The sequence below is a fragment of the Rana temporaria genome, chromosome 5 (assembly GCF_905171775.1).
Source record: "Rana temporaria chromosome 5, aRanTem1.1, whole genome shotgun sequence".
NCBI classification, from domain to species: Eukaryota; Metazoa; Chordata; class Amphibia; order Anura; family Ranidae; genus Rana; species Rana temporaria.
The window spans coordinates 52,440,335-52,460,795 of record NC_053493.1 but is presented as its reverse complement, the minus strand read 5'-3'; the positions used below and the strand labels follow the sequence as shown (position 1 = coordinate 52,460,795).

At 45.5% G+C, this 20,461-nt stretch overlaps 1 protein-coding gene across 1 annotated transcript in view; it reads right to left on the bottom strand.

Annotated features, from left to right (window-relative positions):
• Window positions 1-20,179, bottom strand: part of YME1L1 (YME1 like 1 ATPase) — a 48,666-nt gene extending 28,487 nt beyond the window's left edge. The window contains exons 1-3 of the mRNA XM_040352578.1: window positions 20,017-20,179; window positions 12,766-12,897; window positions 8,639-8,804 (exon numbers count right to left, since the gene is read on the bottom strand). Coding sequence (XP_040208512.1) covers window positions 8,639-8,804; window positions 12,766-12,897; window positions 20,017-20,049 — 331 coding nt within the window. The 5' untranslated portion in view covers window positions 20,050-20,179. The remainder of the gene's footprint in view (window positions 1-8,638; window positions 8,805-12,765; window positions 12,898-20,016) is intronic.
• Between the last annotated feature and the right edge of the window lie 282 nt (window positions 20,180-20,461).

Below are 20,461 nucleotides of genomic sequence, written 5' to 3'. Positions count from 1 at the left end.
ATGGAGTACCTTCAGGTGTAGACACTGGCAATCTTCAAACAGGAAATGCCCCTCCCTATATAACCCCCTCCCATAGGAGGAGTACCTCAGTTTTGTAGCAAGCAGTATGCCTCCCAAAATGGTCCTCAAAAGAGGGGTGGGAGCTCTGTGTCCCGTGATGTACTCCAAGAAAAAGATTTTACAGGTAAGCTGTATTAAAAATCTCTTTTTCTTTATCGTTACATCACGGGACACAGAGCGGCATTCATTACTATATGGGATGTCCCAAAGCAATGCTTACAATGAGGGGAGGGAGAACATCTCCAAGACAAAAGGATTTAATTTAGAGATATACTCAAATCATAATAAATCCAACTTATTTGAGAAAAATAATCTTAAATTTTAAATTTAACTCAAAAAAAGAGGAGCCCCCGGAATCCGAGGGTCTCAAACTGCAGCCTGCAGCACTGCCTGCCCGAAGGCAGTATCAGTATTCCTTCTTACGTCCAACTTGTAGAATTTTGTAAATGTGTGGACAGAAGACCAGGTTGCCGCCTTGCAAACTTGAGCCATAGAGATCTGGTGGTGTGCTGCCCAGGAGGCGCCCATGGCTCTAGTAGAATGAGCCCTTAATGATACTGGAGGAGGCAACCCTTTCAAGCCGTAGGCCTGAGTGATCAATTGCTTAATCCACCTAGAAATGGTGGACTTTGCAGCTGCCTGCCCCTTCTTGGGCCCATCCGGTAGAATAAACAGCACATCTGTTTTCCGGATCTTCTCTGTAGCTTTAAGATAGGCCTTCATGGCCCTGACAATATCCAAGGTATGCAGCAACCCTTCCTTTCTGGAAGTAGGTTTAGGGAAGAAGGATGGTAATACCAAATCCTGGTTCAAATGAAAACTGGATATGACCTTCGGTAAGAAGGAAGGATGAGGGCGGAGAACGACCTTGTCCTTATGAAATATAAGATATGGTTCCTTACAGGATAAGGCTGCCAGTTCCGAAACTCTTCTTGCGGAAACTATGGCAACCAAAAACACCAACTTCCTTGTCAGTAGAACCAAAGGAACTTCAGCCAACGGCTCAAACGGTTGTTTCTGTAAACTCGACAGAACAAGATTTAAATCCCACGGACAAAGCGGGGATTTAACTGGAGGTTTAATACGTAAGACCCCTTGAAGGAAGGTCTTAACCAGCGAGTGGGTGGCCAGCGGCCGCTGAAACCACACTGACAGGGCAGAAATCTGTCCTTTGATTGTGCTTAATGCCAATCCTTTATCCACTCCTAGCTGGAGAAAACTTAAAACTCTATCTATGGTGAACTTGCGAGGAAGCCATAGCTTGGATTCGCACCAGCCTATATAGGCCTTCCAGACCCTGTGATAAATCACCCTAGAGACCGGTTTCCTGGCTCTGATTAGGGTAGAGATTACTTTCTGAGACAGACCTCTACCCCTGAGAATCAAGGATTCAGCTTCCAGGCCGTCAAATTTAGATGCCGTAAGGCAGGGTGGAGGATCGGACCTTGCGATAGCAGGTCTGGCCTTAGAGGCAGAGTCCAAGGGTTTCCCACTACCATCCTTAGGATTAGTGAGTACCAAGCCCTTCTGGGCCATGCTGGAGCTACCAGGATAACTGGTATGTGCTCCACCCGGATCCTGCGCAGCAGGCGGGGTAGTAACTGGAGCGGGGGAAACGCATAAAGAAGCTTGAACTGATGCCAAGGGCAAACCAGAGCATCGGTTCCGCAGGCCATCGGATCCCTTGAGCGGGACATGAACCTGTCTAGCTTCTTGTTGAGTCTCGATGCCATGATATCCACGTCCGGCACTCCCCATCTTTGGCAGAGTGCTTGAAAGACTTGTGGATGCAGAGACCATTCCCCCGGCCATAGAGTCTGGCGGCTTAAGAAGTCCGCCTGAAAGTTGTCCACTCCGGGAATGAATATTGCCGATATGCAGGGCACATGAGCCTCTGCCCATAGGAGAATCAAGCTCACTTCTCTCTGAGCGGCCTGACTCCTGGTCCCCCCTTGGTGATTTATGTATGCCACTGCCGTGGCATTGTCTGATTGAATTCTCACCGGGAGCCCCTGCAATTTCGACGTCCAAGCCCTGAGGGCTAGTCGAACAGCTCTGAGCTCCAAGATGTTGATGGGTAAAAGCTTCTCTGGCTTTGCCCAAATACCTTGGCGAGTGGAACCATCCACAATCGCTCCCCAGCCCGTCAGGCTGGCGTCTGTGGTCACTATCTTCCAAGCCACTGGGCTGAAAGATTTTCCCTTCAGTAGATTCTGAGGGTCTAACCACCAACACAGACTTTGCCGGACTCTTGATGAGAGAGGCAACGGGATATCCAAGGCCTGTGGCCTTCTGCTCCATGCTGACAGGATGGCTGCCTGCAGGATGCGAGTGTGGCTCTGGGCGTATGGCACCGCCTCGAAAGTAGCCACCATCTTGCCTAGTAATCTCATACATAGGCGAATAGTCGGTTCTTTCTTGCTTAGAACCAGTAGGATTAATTCCTTGATGGCTTTGACCTTCCTCAGAGGTAGGAACACCCCTTGTTGTTCCGTGTCTAATCTCATGCCGAGATATTCCAACTGCCTTGTGGGCTGGAATGCTGACTTTTCTCGATTTAGGACCCAGCCAAACCTCTCGAGGTATTGGACCGTGAGGGCCACTGCTCGTTCCAAGCCGGGAGACGAGTGGTCTATGACTAGGAGGTCGTCCAGGTATGCTAGGATCGTGACCCCTTGGATCCTTAGCTTGGCTAGGATTGGAGCTAGAACCTTCGTGAACACCCGGGGGGCCGTAGCCAACCCGAAGGGAAGCGCCACGAATTGGAAATGACGCGAAGCCACCATAAAGCGTAGATATCTTTGATGTGGCTGATAAATTGGAACATGAAGGTAGGCATCCTTTATGTCTATGGACGCCATGAAGTCGTCCTTTTGGAGTGTGGCAGCTGCTGACCGCACGGATTCCATCCGAAATGAGCGGACTTTTAAGTATGCATTTACCATCTTTAGGTCCAAAATTGGCCTGACATCTCCATTGGGCTTTAGGATGATGAATAGGTTGGAGTAGAAACCCAGCCCCTGTTCCAGGACTGGTACCTCTACTATTACTTCCTGGGAAAGTAGATGATCTAGAGCCGACCTTAATGCGGCTCCTTTCTCCAGATCGTTTGGAATCCTCGACTCCTGGAAATGAGGAGGAGGAAACCTTAGGAATTCTAGCTTGTAGCCTGTGGCCACGGAAGACCGTACCCACTCGTCGGGAATGCTGGCTTCCCAAATCTCCGAAAAGAGTCGCAGCCTTCCCCCCACCTTCGTGGGTGGGGGCGCCCCTTCATGAGGTAGACTTGGGGGCTGGTTTTGCTGGCTTGCGAAACCACTGCCTCTTGCCCCTAACAGCCTGTCCTTGTGATCTGCTGTTGAAGCCGAAGTTTGTTCTTGCAGGAGGCCGTCGATACTGCTTGGCATTAGAGGGCCCCTGCCCAGGGGAGGACTGTCGTTTAAACGCAGGTCCCTGAACCCTCTTCTTAGTTGGCAAGAGAGTACTCTTGCCGCTTGAAATGGTCTGAATGTATTTATCTAAGTCCTCTCCGAAGAGCCGTCCTCCATGGAAGGGAAACCCTGCCAGGAGCTTCTTGCATGGGGGCTCAGCCTCCCAGCTTTTTAACCATAAGAGTCTTCTCATATGGATAAGGGATAATGATAAACGTGACGCTTGTTGGATAGAATCCTTGATTGCGTCTACCGTAAAACATATGGCCTTAGGGACATCCGAAAATTCTTCTGCCTGCTCGGCAGGAATAAGTTCAAGCATTTGCTTAAATTGATCCGATAAAGCTTGAGCGACTCCAATCGCAGCCACGGCTGGCTGTACTACTGCCCCTGCAGAAGTGAAGGAGTTCTTAAGTAGGGCTTCCAAGCGTCTATCAACTGGATCTTTGAAAACCTGTACATTTTCTACAGGACATGTTAACGATTTGTTAACACATGAGATGGCTGCGTCTACTGCAGGAGAAGCCCATCTCTTGGAAAACTTTTCTTCCATAGGATATAAGACAGAAAATTTCTTAGGTGGAAAGAAAACCTTGTCTGGTTTGTTCCACTCTTGGAACAAGACTTCCTCCAATAGAGGATGGATCGGAAACACAGCACTGCTTTGAGGCGCCCTCAGTGAGCCCAAAGCTGAAACCGTCGATACCTGGAGATCTGGTACAGGCAGGTTGAATGCCTTATGGACCAAGTCCGTCAAGCCCTGAATCCACCAGCTCTCCCTCAGGGAGACTGCCCCAGACTCCTCTGTATCCGGATCTTCGATCCCTGAACCTACTTGGTCTCTGTCCAAGAGGTCCAATTCCCCAGAGGAAAGGACCTCCTCTTCCGAGGGTCCGCGCACGGGTGACGGAGATCTATTCCGCTTACTACCCCGCATGGCTGCGGCTATCATTTCTCCCATGCTTCTCCGCATCTCATTTAAAGAGGCGAGTAACACCTCCTCCGTGACCACCTTAGGGTTGGGTTGACTCGCGTCAGCTCTAGCCCCAGACCCCGATGGCCCAAAGGCTCCCTGTGGGGAAAGCAGCGGCATAGCTCTATCCGAGACCTCAGATTCTGCGGGGGAATCCCCACCTTTTGTACCCTCTGATCTTGATGCCATGGTACAATACCGAGGTACACCTGCTACTTATTGGTACCTGGGACTTATAATAGTTAAATGCCCAAACACCTGTTTGGGGAATAAAAAATGTTTCCTCTACCCTAGATGACACTTTTTTTTTTTTTTTTTTTTTTTTTTCAAAGAAAAACTTTTCTTCTTTTTTTTTTTTTTTTTTTCAATCTAGGCAAGAAAAAACATTCTATCCCCCTGAGTAGTATTGCCAAAGAAAAGACTATGAGATGGAAAAGAAAACCAGCCTATTCCTAGGCTAAACCACAATCTTCTGAAGACTGTAGTATTCTTTCTGGCCACTGTGTGTCCTCAGCGCCCCGTGCTTCACTCCAGTCCTTCCTCCCTTAAGCCAGAGAAATGAATGAGCTGTGGCATCTAAGGAAGGGCCGCCCCTTCCTTTAAACCACTGACCCGCCCTTCCCCCCCAGCTAAAACGGCGCCAAATGCGTCTATAACACGTGCACGCGCACCGCGCGCGCGCCCGCCGACGGGGGGGGGGGGGGGGTTGGGAGGAAGGGCCTCTCTGTTCCTGCAGCCGCAGGCCTGGAACACACGAGGAGGTCAGCGTTTTGCCTGCCTTGCAGGCATGAGGGAGAGGACTGGATAGAGCATCGCCTGGAGGCTTGCAGGTAAGCATAGCTCTCTGACACACACATACACTTGTACATAAAAGGCCCCACTCACAGCTTTTCCAACACTACCAGGGAGGTCACTTTTTATGGGGAAATATAACATATAGAGCCATCCTATCTTCATGATATGTGACTGGTTTGCCAGATGCAATGCATAACCTTAGGCATGTCCCCTGTGACCTCCCAGAAAAAACTTGCTAAGAGCCAAGCCCCGCAGGTTTTTCCCCTTACTTACCTGCTCCATGCCGCAGGACTTTGCCAAGCAAGAGGTCCAATCTTCCCCCATCTCCGTGGGGATGTCTAGACCTTCAGGCCCTGGGAACCTTCTTCTTCCATGAAGGATCCACTGTCCTGGGCCCATACAGCACCCTGGCAAACAGAAAACATTAGGCGCCCCAAAGGTTTTCTAAGTTCTGGGCCCAGGGTCCAGCTCTCTTAAAAAGAAAGCATTATGGGCTATACCCCAAGGGTTTGGGGTCCGGTTACTGACCACTTTAGCGCGCAGGCTTTTTTGGACAGAACCGGTAGCTCACCTAATCCCAAGGATGCGGAGGCAAGCTAAACCATGACTAACACCTAAGACACTGGCGTAAAAAACTGAGGTACTCCTCCTATGGGAGGGGGTTATATAGGGAGGGGCATTTCCTGTTTGAAGATTGCCAGTGTCTACACCTGAAGGTACTCCATATAACCCATATAGTAATGAATGCCGCTCTGTGTCCCGTGATGTAACGATAAAGAAATACAGTGAGGGCACATCTGTAGTGGTGGAGAGTTAAAAAAAGGAACACTTACAATGTTTTTGTCTGCACAGTGTGGAATTCGACTAACAAAGACACAGAGAGGGTGTTAAATGCACAGTATATAGTGGAGTGATTATAAAAAAAAAAAAAAAAAAAAACACACACATTTTTAAATTTGATTTGGATTTTTTTTTTTATGCTATGCTTTTCATTACCACTTAGGTATATTCATGTGTTATTAAACATGGGTATAGATGTATAAGCATCATTGGAAAGGAGTGGTACAGCATTCTTTTTCACGTGCAGATCTGAGAACTCATTCGGAACTCTTCAAATCTACCTTGGGAAACAGAATCAAAACAATCCATCCACATCAAACAGCCGCAGATACACTGGACGCCATAAACGCAGCCCTGCTACAGTCAGCCGATTTAGTAGCACCGAAACGCAAAGCCTGCATTCGAAAAAGAAAGTCCGGCTGGTTCAACAACCAGCTGTCGCTTCTGAAGCAAGAGCGCAGAAGGGCGGAAGCCGCCTGGAAAAGAAGTCCTGCAGAGGATAACCTCATCATCTACAAGGCAATAACAACACGATATCATAAAGAAATCTTCAAAGCCAAGAAACATCATTTTTCTTTGGCGATTAACAGCGCCCTAAACCGCCCCCGCGAACTCTTCAAGATGGTCACCCAGACCATGAACCCAGGATGTCTTGAAGTCCCCAACTCAGACACCCAAGAGTTCTGCAATGAACTATCGGATTTCTTCATCAACAAAATTGAAAGAATCCGGGAAAGCATCATGCAAAACAATACCCCCCTCAACCCCACCGTCAATCAACCACAAAACACCCACAGAAACGCTCTACAATCAACAAAGTTCACTCTGGAACCGATCTCCATCGATACCACAAAAAATATCATTGGTGCTTTGCGGAACAGCACATCGCCCAATGATATCATCCCCACCAAACTGCTGAAGGAATGTGCCGACATCCTGGCACCACCCATCACACAGCTTATAAACCAGTCATTTAAGGAAGGCACAGTGCCATCCCTGTTGAAAGAGGGCACAATCCAGCCCATCTTGAAAAAACCTAACCTGGATCCCAAGGACCCAACTCACCGCCGTCCCATAACAGGCCTTAATGTTCTCTCCAAGATAATGGAGAAAGTAGTGGTACAACAGCTGCAACAGCATCTAGATACCCACAATCTACTGGATCCATTACAATCAGGCTTCCGTCCCGGACACGGGACAGAAACGGCCTTACTCAAAATATGGGACGATGCCCTCGAGGCCGCAGACGAAGGAGAATCTTGTCTCCTGGTTCTGCTGGACCTAAGCGCAGCCTTTGACACGGTAGACCACAAACTGTTACTGATGCGACTAGCCAAGGTAGCAGAAGTCGCAGAAGGTGATTTACCATGGTTTTCTTCCTTTCTTGAAAACCGATCACAAACAGTTAAATTGGGTTGTTTCACGTCGGAAAAGCGCACGGTGTCATGTGGAGTCCCCCAAGGATCCCCCCTGTCACCGGTGCTTTTCAACATCTATCTTCGCCCTCTCTTTGATATTATCAGTAGCCAAGAACTACTCTATCACTCTTATGCAGACGATACGCAACTGTATTTTCGCATCTGCAACAAAAAGGATCATCATCTCAGTTTAGAGAAATGTCTCTCTTTGATAGAAAACTGGATGACAAAGAGTTATCTCAAACTCAACAGTTCAAAAACAGAACTCCTTATGTTTCACGCCAGCCGAAAGAGTCAACTGGCAACAACCTGGACACCCCCGCCCATTCTGGGCCAAATCATCACCCCTAGCTCCAAAGTCAAAAGTCTCGGGGTCATCTTCGACACCTTCATGACAATGGACGCACAAATAGGGTCAGTAGTCAGCGGAGCGCACCATCTGTTGCGCCTACTACGCAGACTTATTCCATTTATCCCCAAAGAAGACGTAGCAGTCGTGGTGGGAACAATCGTGAATTCCAGACTGGACTATGCAAATGCCCTTTACCTCGGACTCCCAAAGTACCAAATCTCTCGTCTGCAAGTCGTACAGAATACGGCCGCCAGACTTGTGACTGGGAAAAAAAAATGGGAATCAATCTCACCTTCGTTGAGAACCCTTCACTGGCTGCCAGTAAAAGACAGAATTGCATTTAAAGCACTCTGCCTGACACATAAGTGCATCCATGGGAAGGCTCCGCAATATCTTTGCGACAAGATAGAACCTCACAATTCGAATCGCGTTCTGCGATCCACCGACCAAAATCTGGTCAGGGTACCAAAAACCAAATACAAGTCCAAAGGAGAAAGAAGGTTTGCTTTTCAGGGTCCTAGACTATGGAACGCTTTACCAACCAGCATTCGGTTGGAGGAAAACCACCTGACTTTCAGAAGACGAATCAAAACTCTGCTCTTTTGATGACATGAGACACGAACAACTAGCGCCCAGAAGCGATTCAGTTCGCATGCGCCGCGCTTTATAAGTTTTTCATTCATTCATTCATTCATCACTGTTTGTCAAAGAGCATCTATTGATAATAAGCCCCTCCCCCCCCCCCCCCAAGGATCCTGATTCCACCTACCATTTCTATTTTCAAAGAAAGACTGTGCAGATACATGAGATGTGTGCCAGTTTGATGGGCTTTTCTTTTTATCAGCAAAGAAGCCAGGAAGAAGTCTTGAGAAGATCTCGTCAAGCTGTGCAACCCGCAGCTCAGATAAACCCAGGTCCCTCAGGTTGAACACAGGCTGCAAGAGAAAAGCACATTTTTACTCCATATTGGATCGTAAAATGCTTTGGAGAAAAAAAAAAGCCCACGACAAAATCACAGAGCCAGCATTTCACCCCAACGATCAAAAGACAGACTGAGCAATTCATAACAGCCCCAGCGACAGGTTTCTGGTGGAAGTTTCCTTAAAGTGGTAGTACATTTATGCGCTGCCCACACAAGCATGACCACAGGAGGACATCATTTAGCTATAGCATGGTCAGGAACTGGTTAAAGCCCAAGCTTACCTAAAACAAAAAATAAAATAAAAAATAAAATTCAGTACAAGGGGCAATACTTACCTTTGGTGAGATGTCTCCCTTGTGCGGATGTGTCCTCTCGACAAAATCTTTCTCCTCCGATGCCCTCACCCCTGCAATCTTCCAGTGCATTGGGAGTGAAAATAGAACTAAAAAGTTTGACAGGCACTCACCAACAGTGCCCGACTATGCCCACCTGGTCCATTCAAAGAAGCTGGTATTAAAGCCTTTTTTCTAAATAGGTTCCTTTAAGCTAGTGCATTGTTGGTTCACTTACCTTTTCCTTCAATTTCCCTTCTAAATGTTTTTTTTCTTTATCTGAATTTCTAACTTTCTGTTCTCCTCAGTAAGCTTGCCCCCATCATCCGAGCAGTTCTGGCTGGGGGTTAGTCAGCATGCTCACCCCCTTCCGTTGGGACTACATCCCTGCAGGGAGACACTGTGAACACTGCAGGGATGTAGTCCTAAGAGAGGGGGCGAGCACGCTGACTAACCCCCCCAGCCAGAACGGCTCGGATGATGGGGGCAAGCTTACTGAGAACAGAAAGAGAGAAATTCAGACAAAGAAAAAAAACATTTAGAAGGGAAATTGGAGGAAAAGGTAAGTGAACCAACAATGCACTAGATTAAAAAAGGAACCCATTTAGAATAATAAAAAAAAACGAACAGGTCAGGCATAATCAAGTGCTGGAGTTCCTACCACAGCCCAATAATTCTATTAACCCCTGCCGCAGCAATATTATGGTGGCAGGGGGAGCATCAAAAGAGAAAGATTTGGGTAAAAGGAAAGTTCCTTGTGCTTTTTTTTTTTTATTATTATTTTAGGTAAACGTATTCACCATTTTGCCCAGTGCCCTAGTCAGAAGAATCAGATCCCTAAAAGACCAAAGTCCTTTCCAATTCTGTAACAGTATTTGGCATCTCACTATTATACACACGATTTCAGCATTTCAAGTATGACACAAACTAGATAAAAGACAGCGAGTACATCGACTCACTGGGAGTTTATTACTTTTAGTGTGTTTATTGAAATAAAACTGACAAACCTCAATGGAATAAAATCCCCTGAAACAGGCTTGGTAATAACTACACAAATCACTGGTATTATTTGTAACTTGTATTCAGAACATAATTCTGAGGGAAGAAAAAAAAATAAAAATAAAAAATCTTGCTCAGAACAAACACCATATAAAACAAGATAAAATCAGAGCATGCATCATTAGGCAGCTGTATACAGTAGCAGATGTTTGTTAAATGGCATGTGAATAAATTCAGGGTAAAGTTCAGGTCACCACATTTAAAGAGGAGCTCCAGACAAAAATTACCAGTAATAGACAGGAGCAAAAAAAAAAAAAAAAACCCAACACTTAATGGAGTGGGTACCAAGCGAAACAAGATTCCCCCCAAATAAAAAGGGGAACTTCCCATTTTGTTCCGTTTTAACTTGGAAAGCACCTAACAAGCGCTGCATATAAAATGTATCCCATTAACCACTTGCCAACCGGGCCATTACCGACACCTATCTCATATATGTAAAAATCTGTTTTTTTGCTAGAAAATTACTTAGAACCCCCCCCAAAATGATTGATTATACATCTCTATATCTTTTTTTTTTTTTTTTTTTTTTTAGCAGTGACGGCGGCCCTTGGCACCCCAGATGTTTTGGAACTACATTTCCCATGATGCTCATCTACACTGCAGAGTGCATGAGCATCATGAGAAATGTAGTTCCAAAACATCTGCCAAGGGCCGCCATCACGGCCCAGAGAATAAAGTGGCGTTCACTGCAATTTATGTAACACAATATTTGCGCAGTGGTTTTCAAAAGCAATTTTTTTAAAGAGATACACTTGAATAATAATAATAAAAAAAAATAAAAAAAAAACCACACAAAATATGTTAACCAATTTTTTGGGTCAAATATGAAACATGTTGTGCCGGATACCCAACATATCATCATATCATGATTTAAAATTGCGCATGCTTGTGGCAGCAAACTACAGTACTTTAAAAACTCCATAAGCGTCGCTTTAAAAATAGCTACAGGTTTTTGAAAAGCATTTTATAAGCAGTGACAGGTCTTTTTTTATGGAGAGATCTGGGGTAGCCAAGACCCTAAAAGAATTCTCTACAAATGTAAAGCATTAAATATGCTGGAACCAGAAATGACATTGCTCCGGTCCTCCTAGACCAGGGATCTTCAAACTACGGCCCTCCAGTTGTTCAGGAACTACAATTCCCATCATGCCTAGTCATGTCTGAATGTCAGTGTGTTACAATGCCTCATGGGATGTGTAGTTCTGCAACAGCTGGAGGGATGTAGTTTGAGGATCCCTGTCCTAGACCATAGAGATGCAACCACCGGATGGGTTCCCAGAGCCACTATGACCACTTTTATCGGTTAGAGAAAAAAAAAAAACCCAGAAGGTTATGGCATATTGCTGCAGCCATAAACCCGGTATTCCACCTCCTACCGAGGACATCTTTTGACTATGGCCCAGTTGGCAAGTGGTTAAAGTGTACCAGTCCCCCTAAGGTCCCTTTCACACTGGGGCGTTTTTCGAGCGTTTTTCAGGCGAAGCCTCATCTGCAATCCCAATGTGAAAGACCGAGTGCTTTCAGAGCCCTTTCACACTGCCAGCACTCGAAAAACGCTGGTAAAGCACCGCTAAGACCCTAACTTTTTAGGGCGTTTTTGCAGTGCCTCAGTGTGAAAGGGCAAGGCGTTTTTACAGCGCATTCATTTCAATGGAGAGGGGCGTTTTTGGAGCATTTTTTTCAGCGCCCAAAAGCTGCTCCAAAGATGCTGCTTGCAGGACTCAGTGTGAAAGGGTCCATTCAGATGCATGGAGAGTGTTTTACGAGCGCTTTGATAACTCTATTTTTAACGCTAAACCGTTGTAAAAACACTTCAGTGTGAAAGGGGTCTTAAACAGTTTTTGCTGATTAAAATAAATTATACATAAGAATGTAATACATCAATCCCCCAGTATCTTTAATGTAGATCAGGGGTTCAGCAAACCATCGATCGAGAGCCAATGGTCGACCACAGACAAGTAGATTGCAGGGTTGAGCTCAGGCAGCTTCCGACACTAGTCCAAAGCTGCCCAAGCTCATTCCCCGCTTTGCTGACCCTCCTTAAGCAAGGCCGATCTGCCAGGCCTGAAACTAATTGAGCAAGTCAGTCTGCAGTACAAGAAGTTCTGCCTTCTCAGGGGAGTCCTGCTACAGGCTTGAGGTGACCAATTACCCTCTAGACGGAAAAAAAATAAAAAATATTGTGAATAAAAGTTAATGCAGAGTTTGTCACTGAATCCAACATAAGGTAGGACATGTCTATATTTTTATACAGGCATTAGTTTTAGTAGAGTATTCAAGTTTCCTCCGTGCAATCCCTGCCCTTTACTGGGGGGATTGCTAGTAAATAAAAATAAATAAAAAATGGGGGGGGGGATGATCTTTGATCTCTTCCATGCTGTCCATGTATATCTCCACCTCTGAAAAAAGTTACCTACCCCTGATGTATATTGACATTCTTGTGACCAGTATATATAAACAATCAGCCCACCCCATCAACCCAATATTGTGCCTTTCAAAACCACCTCTACCAGCCATCATTCGCAATAAACCGCTCTCATCATTAAGCCCAGTAATCCATCAGAATGAACTCCCCCCTCATACCTCTGTAGTGCATGTCTCACTGTCATTGGCGACTTCACGCTGGACGACCTTCAGGGAGGCAGCGCTTGGGAAGTACGCTGTGGTTTTGGGAGAGTGGAATGCTGTGATCAGGTAACTCAGCGGTACTGTAAACTGTAACAAAGTCATGGTATAATTATTTTTTAAGCAAATCTTAACAGCATTTAAAAATGAACAATGCACTACACAGACTGAGAAAGAAAAAAAAAAATGTAACTACGTTCACTAAAACTTAAAAAAAAAAAAAAAAATTATACATTGAACACATAACACATCAATATACATTACATTAACACGACACACACATTTTGACCTTAGTCCTTGAAAAAGAGGAACCTTTTTGCACCAAAATGATGGTCAGTCAGCCTAAGATAATTACCACTAATGCATTTTGGGCCCAGAACATCCCTCCTCCCCACCACCACAGGGCTTGAAGAAAAAGGCTGCCATTTATTGGGCCGCTTAACCACTTGCCTACCAGGCCAATTCTGACATTTCTCCTACATGTAAAAATCATAATTTTTTTGCTAGAAAATTACACAGAACCCCCCCAAACATATTTTTTTAGCAGAGACCCTAGAGAATAAAGTGGCGGCCATTGCAACTTTTTATCTCGCACAGCAATTTTGCAAACGCTTTTTTTTGTAGAAGAAAAACTGTATAGTTAGCCCAATTCTTTGCATATTGTGAAAGATGTTACGCCGAGTAAATAGATTCCTAACATGTCACGCTTCAAAATTGCACACGCTTGTGGAATGGCAGCGATACTTCACACCCCCTGCCTCCGAATGATCATAGAGACTTCGGGGACCATCTGGCCCGCCAGAAATCTGATGCTGCACTTGTAAACCAGTCAGGTCCGAAAACTGCATACACCTTTTTCAGACCAGTATATACCAAACCTTTTCTTCCAGCCCTGATGAAGGAAATTTGTTGGCTCTGTAACAAAAAAACATTTTATCCCATTTTGGAATAAATTTGTTTTTGACAACCAACTTTTAGTGTGGATTCTATCTCACAATTTCTCGATTACAAAGTAGATATTGGATATCCTTTGACATGGAGAAGCTTCCAGCCTAGAATCTATATACCTAGTCCAAAGCCAATAAATAGGACATGTAGCCATGCATGGTGATCTTACCATTTTGTAATCCCAGACTGGTCCAAGACAAAAAATAAATAAATAAAATAATAAAAAAAAAAAAAAAAAAAAACACACACACCACTGCCAGCCAATGGCTGAAGAGGATTCCCCCAAATAAATGTCAGGGGAGATGGCTTTGGACAGTGACTGGACCTGTCATTGCTGGAGAAGGTGACTTGTGAGGCAAGTGTGCCATAATGTGCAGTTATAATGTCTTTATGGTAAGAACTGATCTCACAAAGCACAATGTAAAGGATAAGTTTACATCAGCATTTGGGGTGTAACATGTTCAGCATCAGTCCCCGCTGCCACACACACACACACACACACCTCCCCTTGTCCCACCCAGGTATATTCTCACAATTCAACACAGAACACAGACATGCCGGGCTCCGCCCACACGGCCACATCACTGATTTACAGATCCCTGTGAATCAATAAACTACAAGTGCCGACAGGCTTTTCAGCGGTCAGCTTGTCGTTCTCAATGAACTACCACGGTGCCGTTGAGTGCTCTGGTAGTTTGATTCTTCCTGTCAGTGTAAAACTTGATGCCCATACGATATATTGGCAGACAGCACACATTGACAGTGTGCAGGAGACCTGCATGGCATCAGTTATCTGCTGGTGCAATGCTTTCCAGGCTCCAAAATAAAAAAACAAAATAGTAAATGAACATTATTTTTACCTCTAACAAAAATGTGCATTTATTTGTTTTTGTTAAAAGGAGAACTTATCCTTTAAGCCGTATTACAGTCGGAAAAAAAAAACAATTTCAGAAGCTACAAACACTCCAACTAAGGGAAATCGGCAGTGGAGGCTTCACCGCTCGCTTCCTACTGTGCATGCGTGAGTCGCACAGCGCTTCTTGAATGACCCCCATCTTCTGGGACACAAAGGTCTCAGAAGGCAGTGGGGAAGAAGAGGACGTGACGCACTGGGCCGTAGCGAGGCTGGAACAGAAGTATAAAAGTTAAGGAAGAAAAATAAATAAATAAAATAAATAAATAGGAGTGGTGGAGGGGTTATCTTTCCTTTAAGACTAAGGCCTCATACACACGACCGGTTTTCTCGGCAAGAAAACTGCTTCTTGCCGAGATTACCATTCGTGTGTACGAGGGTTTTAGGTTTCTGCAGAAAAAAAAAGAACCTGCGCTCTTTTTTCTCGTCAAGATTCTTGTCGGCCTGTTTCCTGACGAGAAACCCAAGAGTGTGTATACTTACCTGTCGCCGTGGAAACCCGTGCATGCTCAAAATGACTGATGCATGTGCAGTAGCTTCCACGGCATAGGTAGGGTGAAGTAAAATAGCGGCGACAGCATCGAATGTGATGAGCGAATGCTCGTCGTATGCGACGACGTCACCGCGTTCTTGTCTTTCAAGAGAACTGCGGTTCTTTTGAAAAGGTCAGTGTGTACACTCGGGCGGCAAGAGATTCTTGCCAATAATCTCATCAGGGAAAACAACGTTTTTTTCCTGATGAGATTCTTGCCCGTGTGTACGGGGCCAAAGAACTCCTACTTTAATTTCCTGAACACGATAGGGTATTCAAAGTGAACACATGTGAATGATCTCTATGCTTTTATTAAACAACTCATCTGTACTTTATGTATAAAATTATTATATTCAGAAAAGACAGCCAAATGGTCACATACAGTAAATATTAAAGGCAATATCTACTATACAATATAACCGGAAAAAAAAAAAAAAAGCTTGTGACTTATTTTGCCACATAACATTAGCTGGGAGTCCTGAAAGGTGTCAGTTACACAAGAGCCAGTGACAGAGCAGAACTGAAAGGAGATATACAGTACATGTAATATGGGAGGTGAAGTTAAAAATCTATTTTTTTGCTATAAAAATGACTTAGAACCAAAAATTATATATATTCCCCAGGAGCCCTCCGATTTGAACCTCCTGTTCTGGCCATCCCAGAGCTTCAGTGTTGTGAATGAAGCCGGTGGTAAAGGAAGCAAGAGGCTTTTCAGAAAGTGCACCACACCTGCAAGATATAATACACATCAATGGCAAAGTGCAGCTAACCGGCGGGAAAACCACAGGTACACTGCGCCGCACCCACGGTGTGGGTAGACCGCAGACCATCAGTGTAAAAGCAGCCTTAATCCCCTTTCACACGATGTGACTTTAGTCCATTTAAACCTGCCTACCTCCAATCCGATCTTCAAAAAAAAAAAAAAACACAGAAGTGGATCAATCCCCTTCCATCTGATTGGATCAGAGGGCCCATAGAGTAGATTTGGCGGTGTATGCTTTGCATATGTAGACTGGACACAGACCTGTCATCTGCCCACTCCGCTCATTGTAGCCCGCGACTGGTTACCAAGTTGCTTAAGTGGCCCTCAGTCTTTAAAAGGTTGGGCACCCCTGCCCTAGAGAATAAAATGGCGGTCGTTGCAATACTTTGTCACACCGTATTTGCGCAGTGGTCTTACACGCACACTTTTTATTTGGAAAAAAATAAGACAACAGTAAAGTTAGCCCAATTTTTTTTTTACATTGTGAAAGATAAAGTTACGCCGAGTTAAAATTGCGTCAAAATTTTACTCTTAAAAATATACATAGGTGACGTTTAAAACTTTCCACGTTACCCGTTTTGAGTGGGAAGAGGTCTAGAATTATTGCCAACGATCTAACAATCGCAGCGATACCACACTGTTTTCATATGTGACTTACATCTCCTGCCCCTAATTAAAAAAATAAAAATAAAAAAAAAACTCTTTTATCTGAAAGTGGACCACCCACTGAGGAAGAGGATCCTGGGGTTATGGCAGCTAGCTGCTGCCATACCAATGATATTCCTCTTCAAACTGCCAATGTAGATCAATCGCAGTGCGAACAGTGGATTCTGACAGAAATTGTATCGCATGGGTGAAAACACCCATGCGATCCAATTCCATGCCCTCAACGTTATCTTATGTGTACATGTTTGTTTACTGCCGTTTTTAAACAGTTGTGTTTATAGGCCTTTTTTTAAGGCAAAAAAATTAGTTCAGACGCCAAACGCTTCTAAACGTGGTAACCCACAGCGTTTAGTTTATAGACGTTTATCGTTTTTGCCCATTTAAAGAAAAAAGTGGGTTACCATTTGTCAGGTTAAATCGCTCAGGAGAGGTTGTAAGAACATCCCATGTACATGAAGCCTTAGCTTTTTTTTAGCTTCAGCGTCTAGGAGCAGAAAATAATAATGTTTTTTAGAGTTTCTTCAAGCGTTTTTCCAGCAGAAACACTCCTAAACATGTTGGAGCTTTCCCCACTTTTTTTACAAAAATTACAATAAAATGCTAATGGTTCTAAATGCTCTTAAACAGTCCTAAACCACTAAAAGTGCTTTTACCAGCGTGTTTTTTCCAGTGATTTTCCCAGCATGATGTCTGAGAATAAAGGCATACTACAGATGTGTTTGATAGGCTAGGCACATGCTAAAAGAGACTCCCGGCAGGTTACCGGTGTGGTTGGAGACGAGTAACTTGCCATCAGAGACTCTGGACAGATTACTGCTGTGGTTGGAGGCTAGGGACTTACTGCAGAAGTCTGTCAGAGACTCGGAGCATGTTACAGGTTTTGTTGAAGCCACAGGGCATGTTTTCAGTGACCGGGAGACTTACCCTACAAGAGATTGATGGAGGCCGGGGGACTTACTACAAGGGATTGATGGAGACTAGGGGCATGTTGCAGATTTGGTTGGGGACTGGGGACATGCTACCAGGGACTGTCAAAGACCATGGGTATGCTACAAGAGCTTGTTAGAGACCATGGGCATGCTACAGAGGTTGCTGAGACTGGAGACATGCTACCAGGGACTGTCAGAGACTCCGGGCACGCTGCAGTTTTGGTTGGAGACACAAGACATGCTGCAGGAAAGTGTCAGAGATTATGGAAATGCTACAAGTGTTGTTGGAGACTAGGGACATGCTGTAGGAGAGTATCAGAGGCTATGGACATGTTACTGGTGTTGTTGGAGACATGCTGTAGGAGAGTATCAGATCCTATGGACATGTTACTGGTGGAGACATGCTGTAGGAGAGTATCAGATCTTATGGACATGTTACTGGTGTTGTTGGAGACTGGGGACATGCTGTAGGAGTATGAGATCATATGGACATGTTACTGGTGTTGTTGGAGACTGGGGACATGCTGTAGGAGTATCAGATCCTATGGACATGTTACTGGTGTTGTTGGCGACTGGGGACATGCTGTAAGAGTATCAGAGGCTATGGACATGTTGATAGTCATGGTCATGCTGTAGGAGAGTATCAGATCTGATGGACATGTTACTGGTGTTGTTGGGGACATGCTGTAAGAGTATCAGAGGCTATGGACATGTTACTGGTGTTGTTGGAGACTGGGGACATGCTGTAGGAGAGTATCAGATCCTATGGACATGTTACTGGTGTTGTTGGGGACTGGGGACATGCTGTAGGAGAGTATAGGAGGCTATGGACATGTTACTGGTGTTGTTGGGGATATGCTGTAGGAGAGTATCAGATCCTATAGACATGTTACTGGTGTTGTTGGGGACTGGGGACATGCTGTAGGAGAGTATAGGAGGCTATGGACATGTTACTGGTGTTGTTGGGGATATGCTGTAGGAGAGTATCAGATCCTATAGACATGTTACTGGTGTTGTTGGGGACTGGGGACATGCTGTAGGAGAGTATCAGAGGCTATGGACATGTTACTGGTGTTGTTGGGGATATGCTGTAGGAGAGTATCAGATCCTATAGACATGTTACTGGTGTTGTTGGAGAAACAGAACATGGTTCCGGAGACTGGGGACATGCTGTAGGAGTATGAGATCATATGGACATGTTACTGGTGTTGTTGGAGACTGGGGACATGCTGTAGGAGTATCAGATCCTATGGACATGTTACTGGTGTTGTTGGCGACTGGGGACATGCTGTAAGAGTATCAGAGGCTATGGACATGTTGATAGTCATGGTCATGCTGTAGGAGAGTATCAGATCTGATGGACATGTTACTGGTGTTGTTGGGGACATGCTGTAAGAGTATCAGAGGCTATGGACATGTTACTGGTGTTGTTGGAGACTGGGGACATGCTGTAGGAGAGTATCAGATCCTATGGACATGTTACTGGTGTTGTTGGGGACTGGGGACATGCTGTAGGAGAGTATAGGAGGCTATGGACATGTTACTGGTGTTGTTGGGGATATGCTGTAGGAGAGTATCAGATCCTATAGACATGTTACTGGTGTTGTTGGGGACTGGGGACATGCTGTAGGAGAGTATCAGATCCTATGGACATGTTACTGGTGTTGTTGGGGACTGGGGACATGCTGTAGGAGAGTATAGGAGGCTATGGACATGTTACTGGTGTTGTTGGGGATATGCTGTAGGAGAGTATCAGATCCTATAGACATGTTACTGGTGTTGTTGGGGACTGGGGACATGCTGTAGGAGAGTATAGGAGGCTATGGACATGTTACTGGTGTTGTTGGGGATATGCTGTAGGAGAGTATCAGATCCTATAGACATGTTACTGGTGTTGTTGGGGACTGGGGACATGCTGTAGGAGAGTATCAGAGGCTATGGACATGTTACTGGTGTTGTTGGGGATATGCTGTAGGAGAGTATCAGATCCTATAGACATGTTACTGGTGTTGTTGGAGAAACAGAACATGGTTCCGGAGACTGTGGACATGTTACAGATGTGGTTGGAGACTAAGGAAACTACGTCAGAGACTACATACATGTTACATGGGCAGTGACATGCTACAGGTGTGATTGGAGACGTTCCTTCTACTTCCGGTCCCAGTGACACACAGGAAGCCAGAGGTAAGAAGTCCCCTCTCAGGCTGTCACACACAGTGGGACACTACGGCTCCTCGTGTCTGTACATCCCGGGGTTGCCCCTGGTAACCAGGCCCAGTCAGGAGTCGTGGCAGGGAAAAGCATGCCGGAAGTTCCAGCTGCCCAGTGTTCGAAGCACGTGATTGGCCGGAGCTGCGTGTATCCCGGGAGCGCCCAGCTGTCATTGTCAACCGACTCCCCCCGCCCGCCGTCACATAACGGACACCCCTTCTCCCCAACAACGTGTCGCCTAACCCACCTGCGGCTGCACCGTGCTGCTGAGCGAGAACATGGCGTCCGCACACCGGGGGAAGGTTCCGCCCGGATTACAAATCTCCGCAACCGGTTGTAGCGCCGCTTCCTGACGTGATGTAACAAAGGTGACCCGGATAACCCGACACTCAGGAACTTCCGGGGTACCGACGTCACGTCCGCCTAATCAAAGATGGCTGCAGGGGATTCAACGTTGACCAGGGATTGGTCACCTTGCTGTAGGCGTTGCACAGTCAGGTGGGATGTTTCATGAAATAAAAAGTGAAATAAAAGTGCGCAAGTGCAACATTTTTATACACCATAGAGAAGGGGGTGATCTGTGAGGAATGGATTGCACACCTCCCAACACAACTTCTACTACAAGTCTTGTGGGCACACTTCAGCTTAGCTTACAGCAGGGGTAGGCAACCTGGGACCTTCCAGCTGTTGTA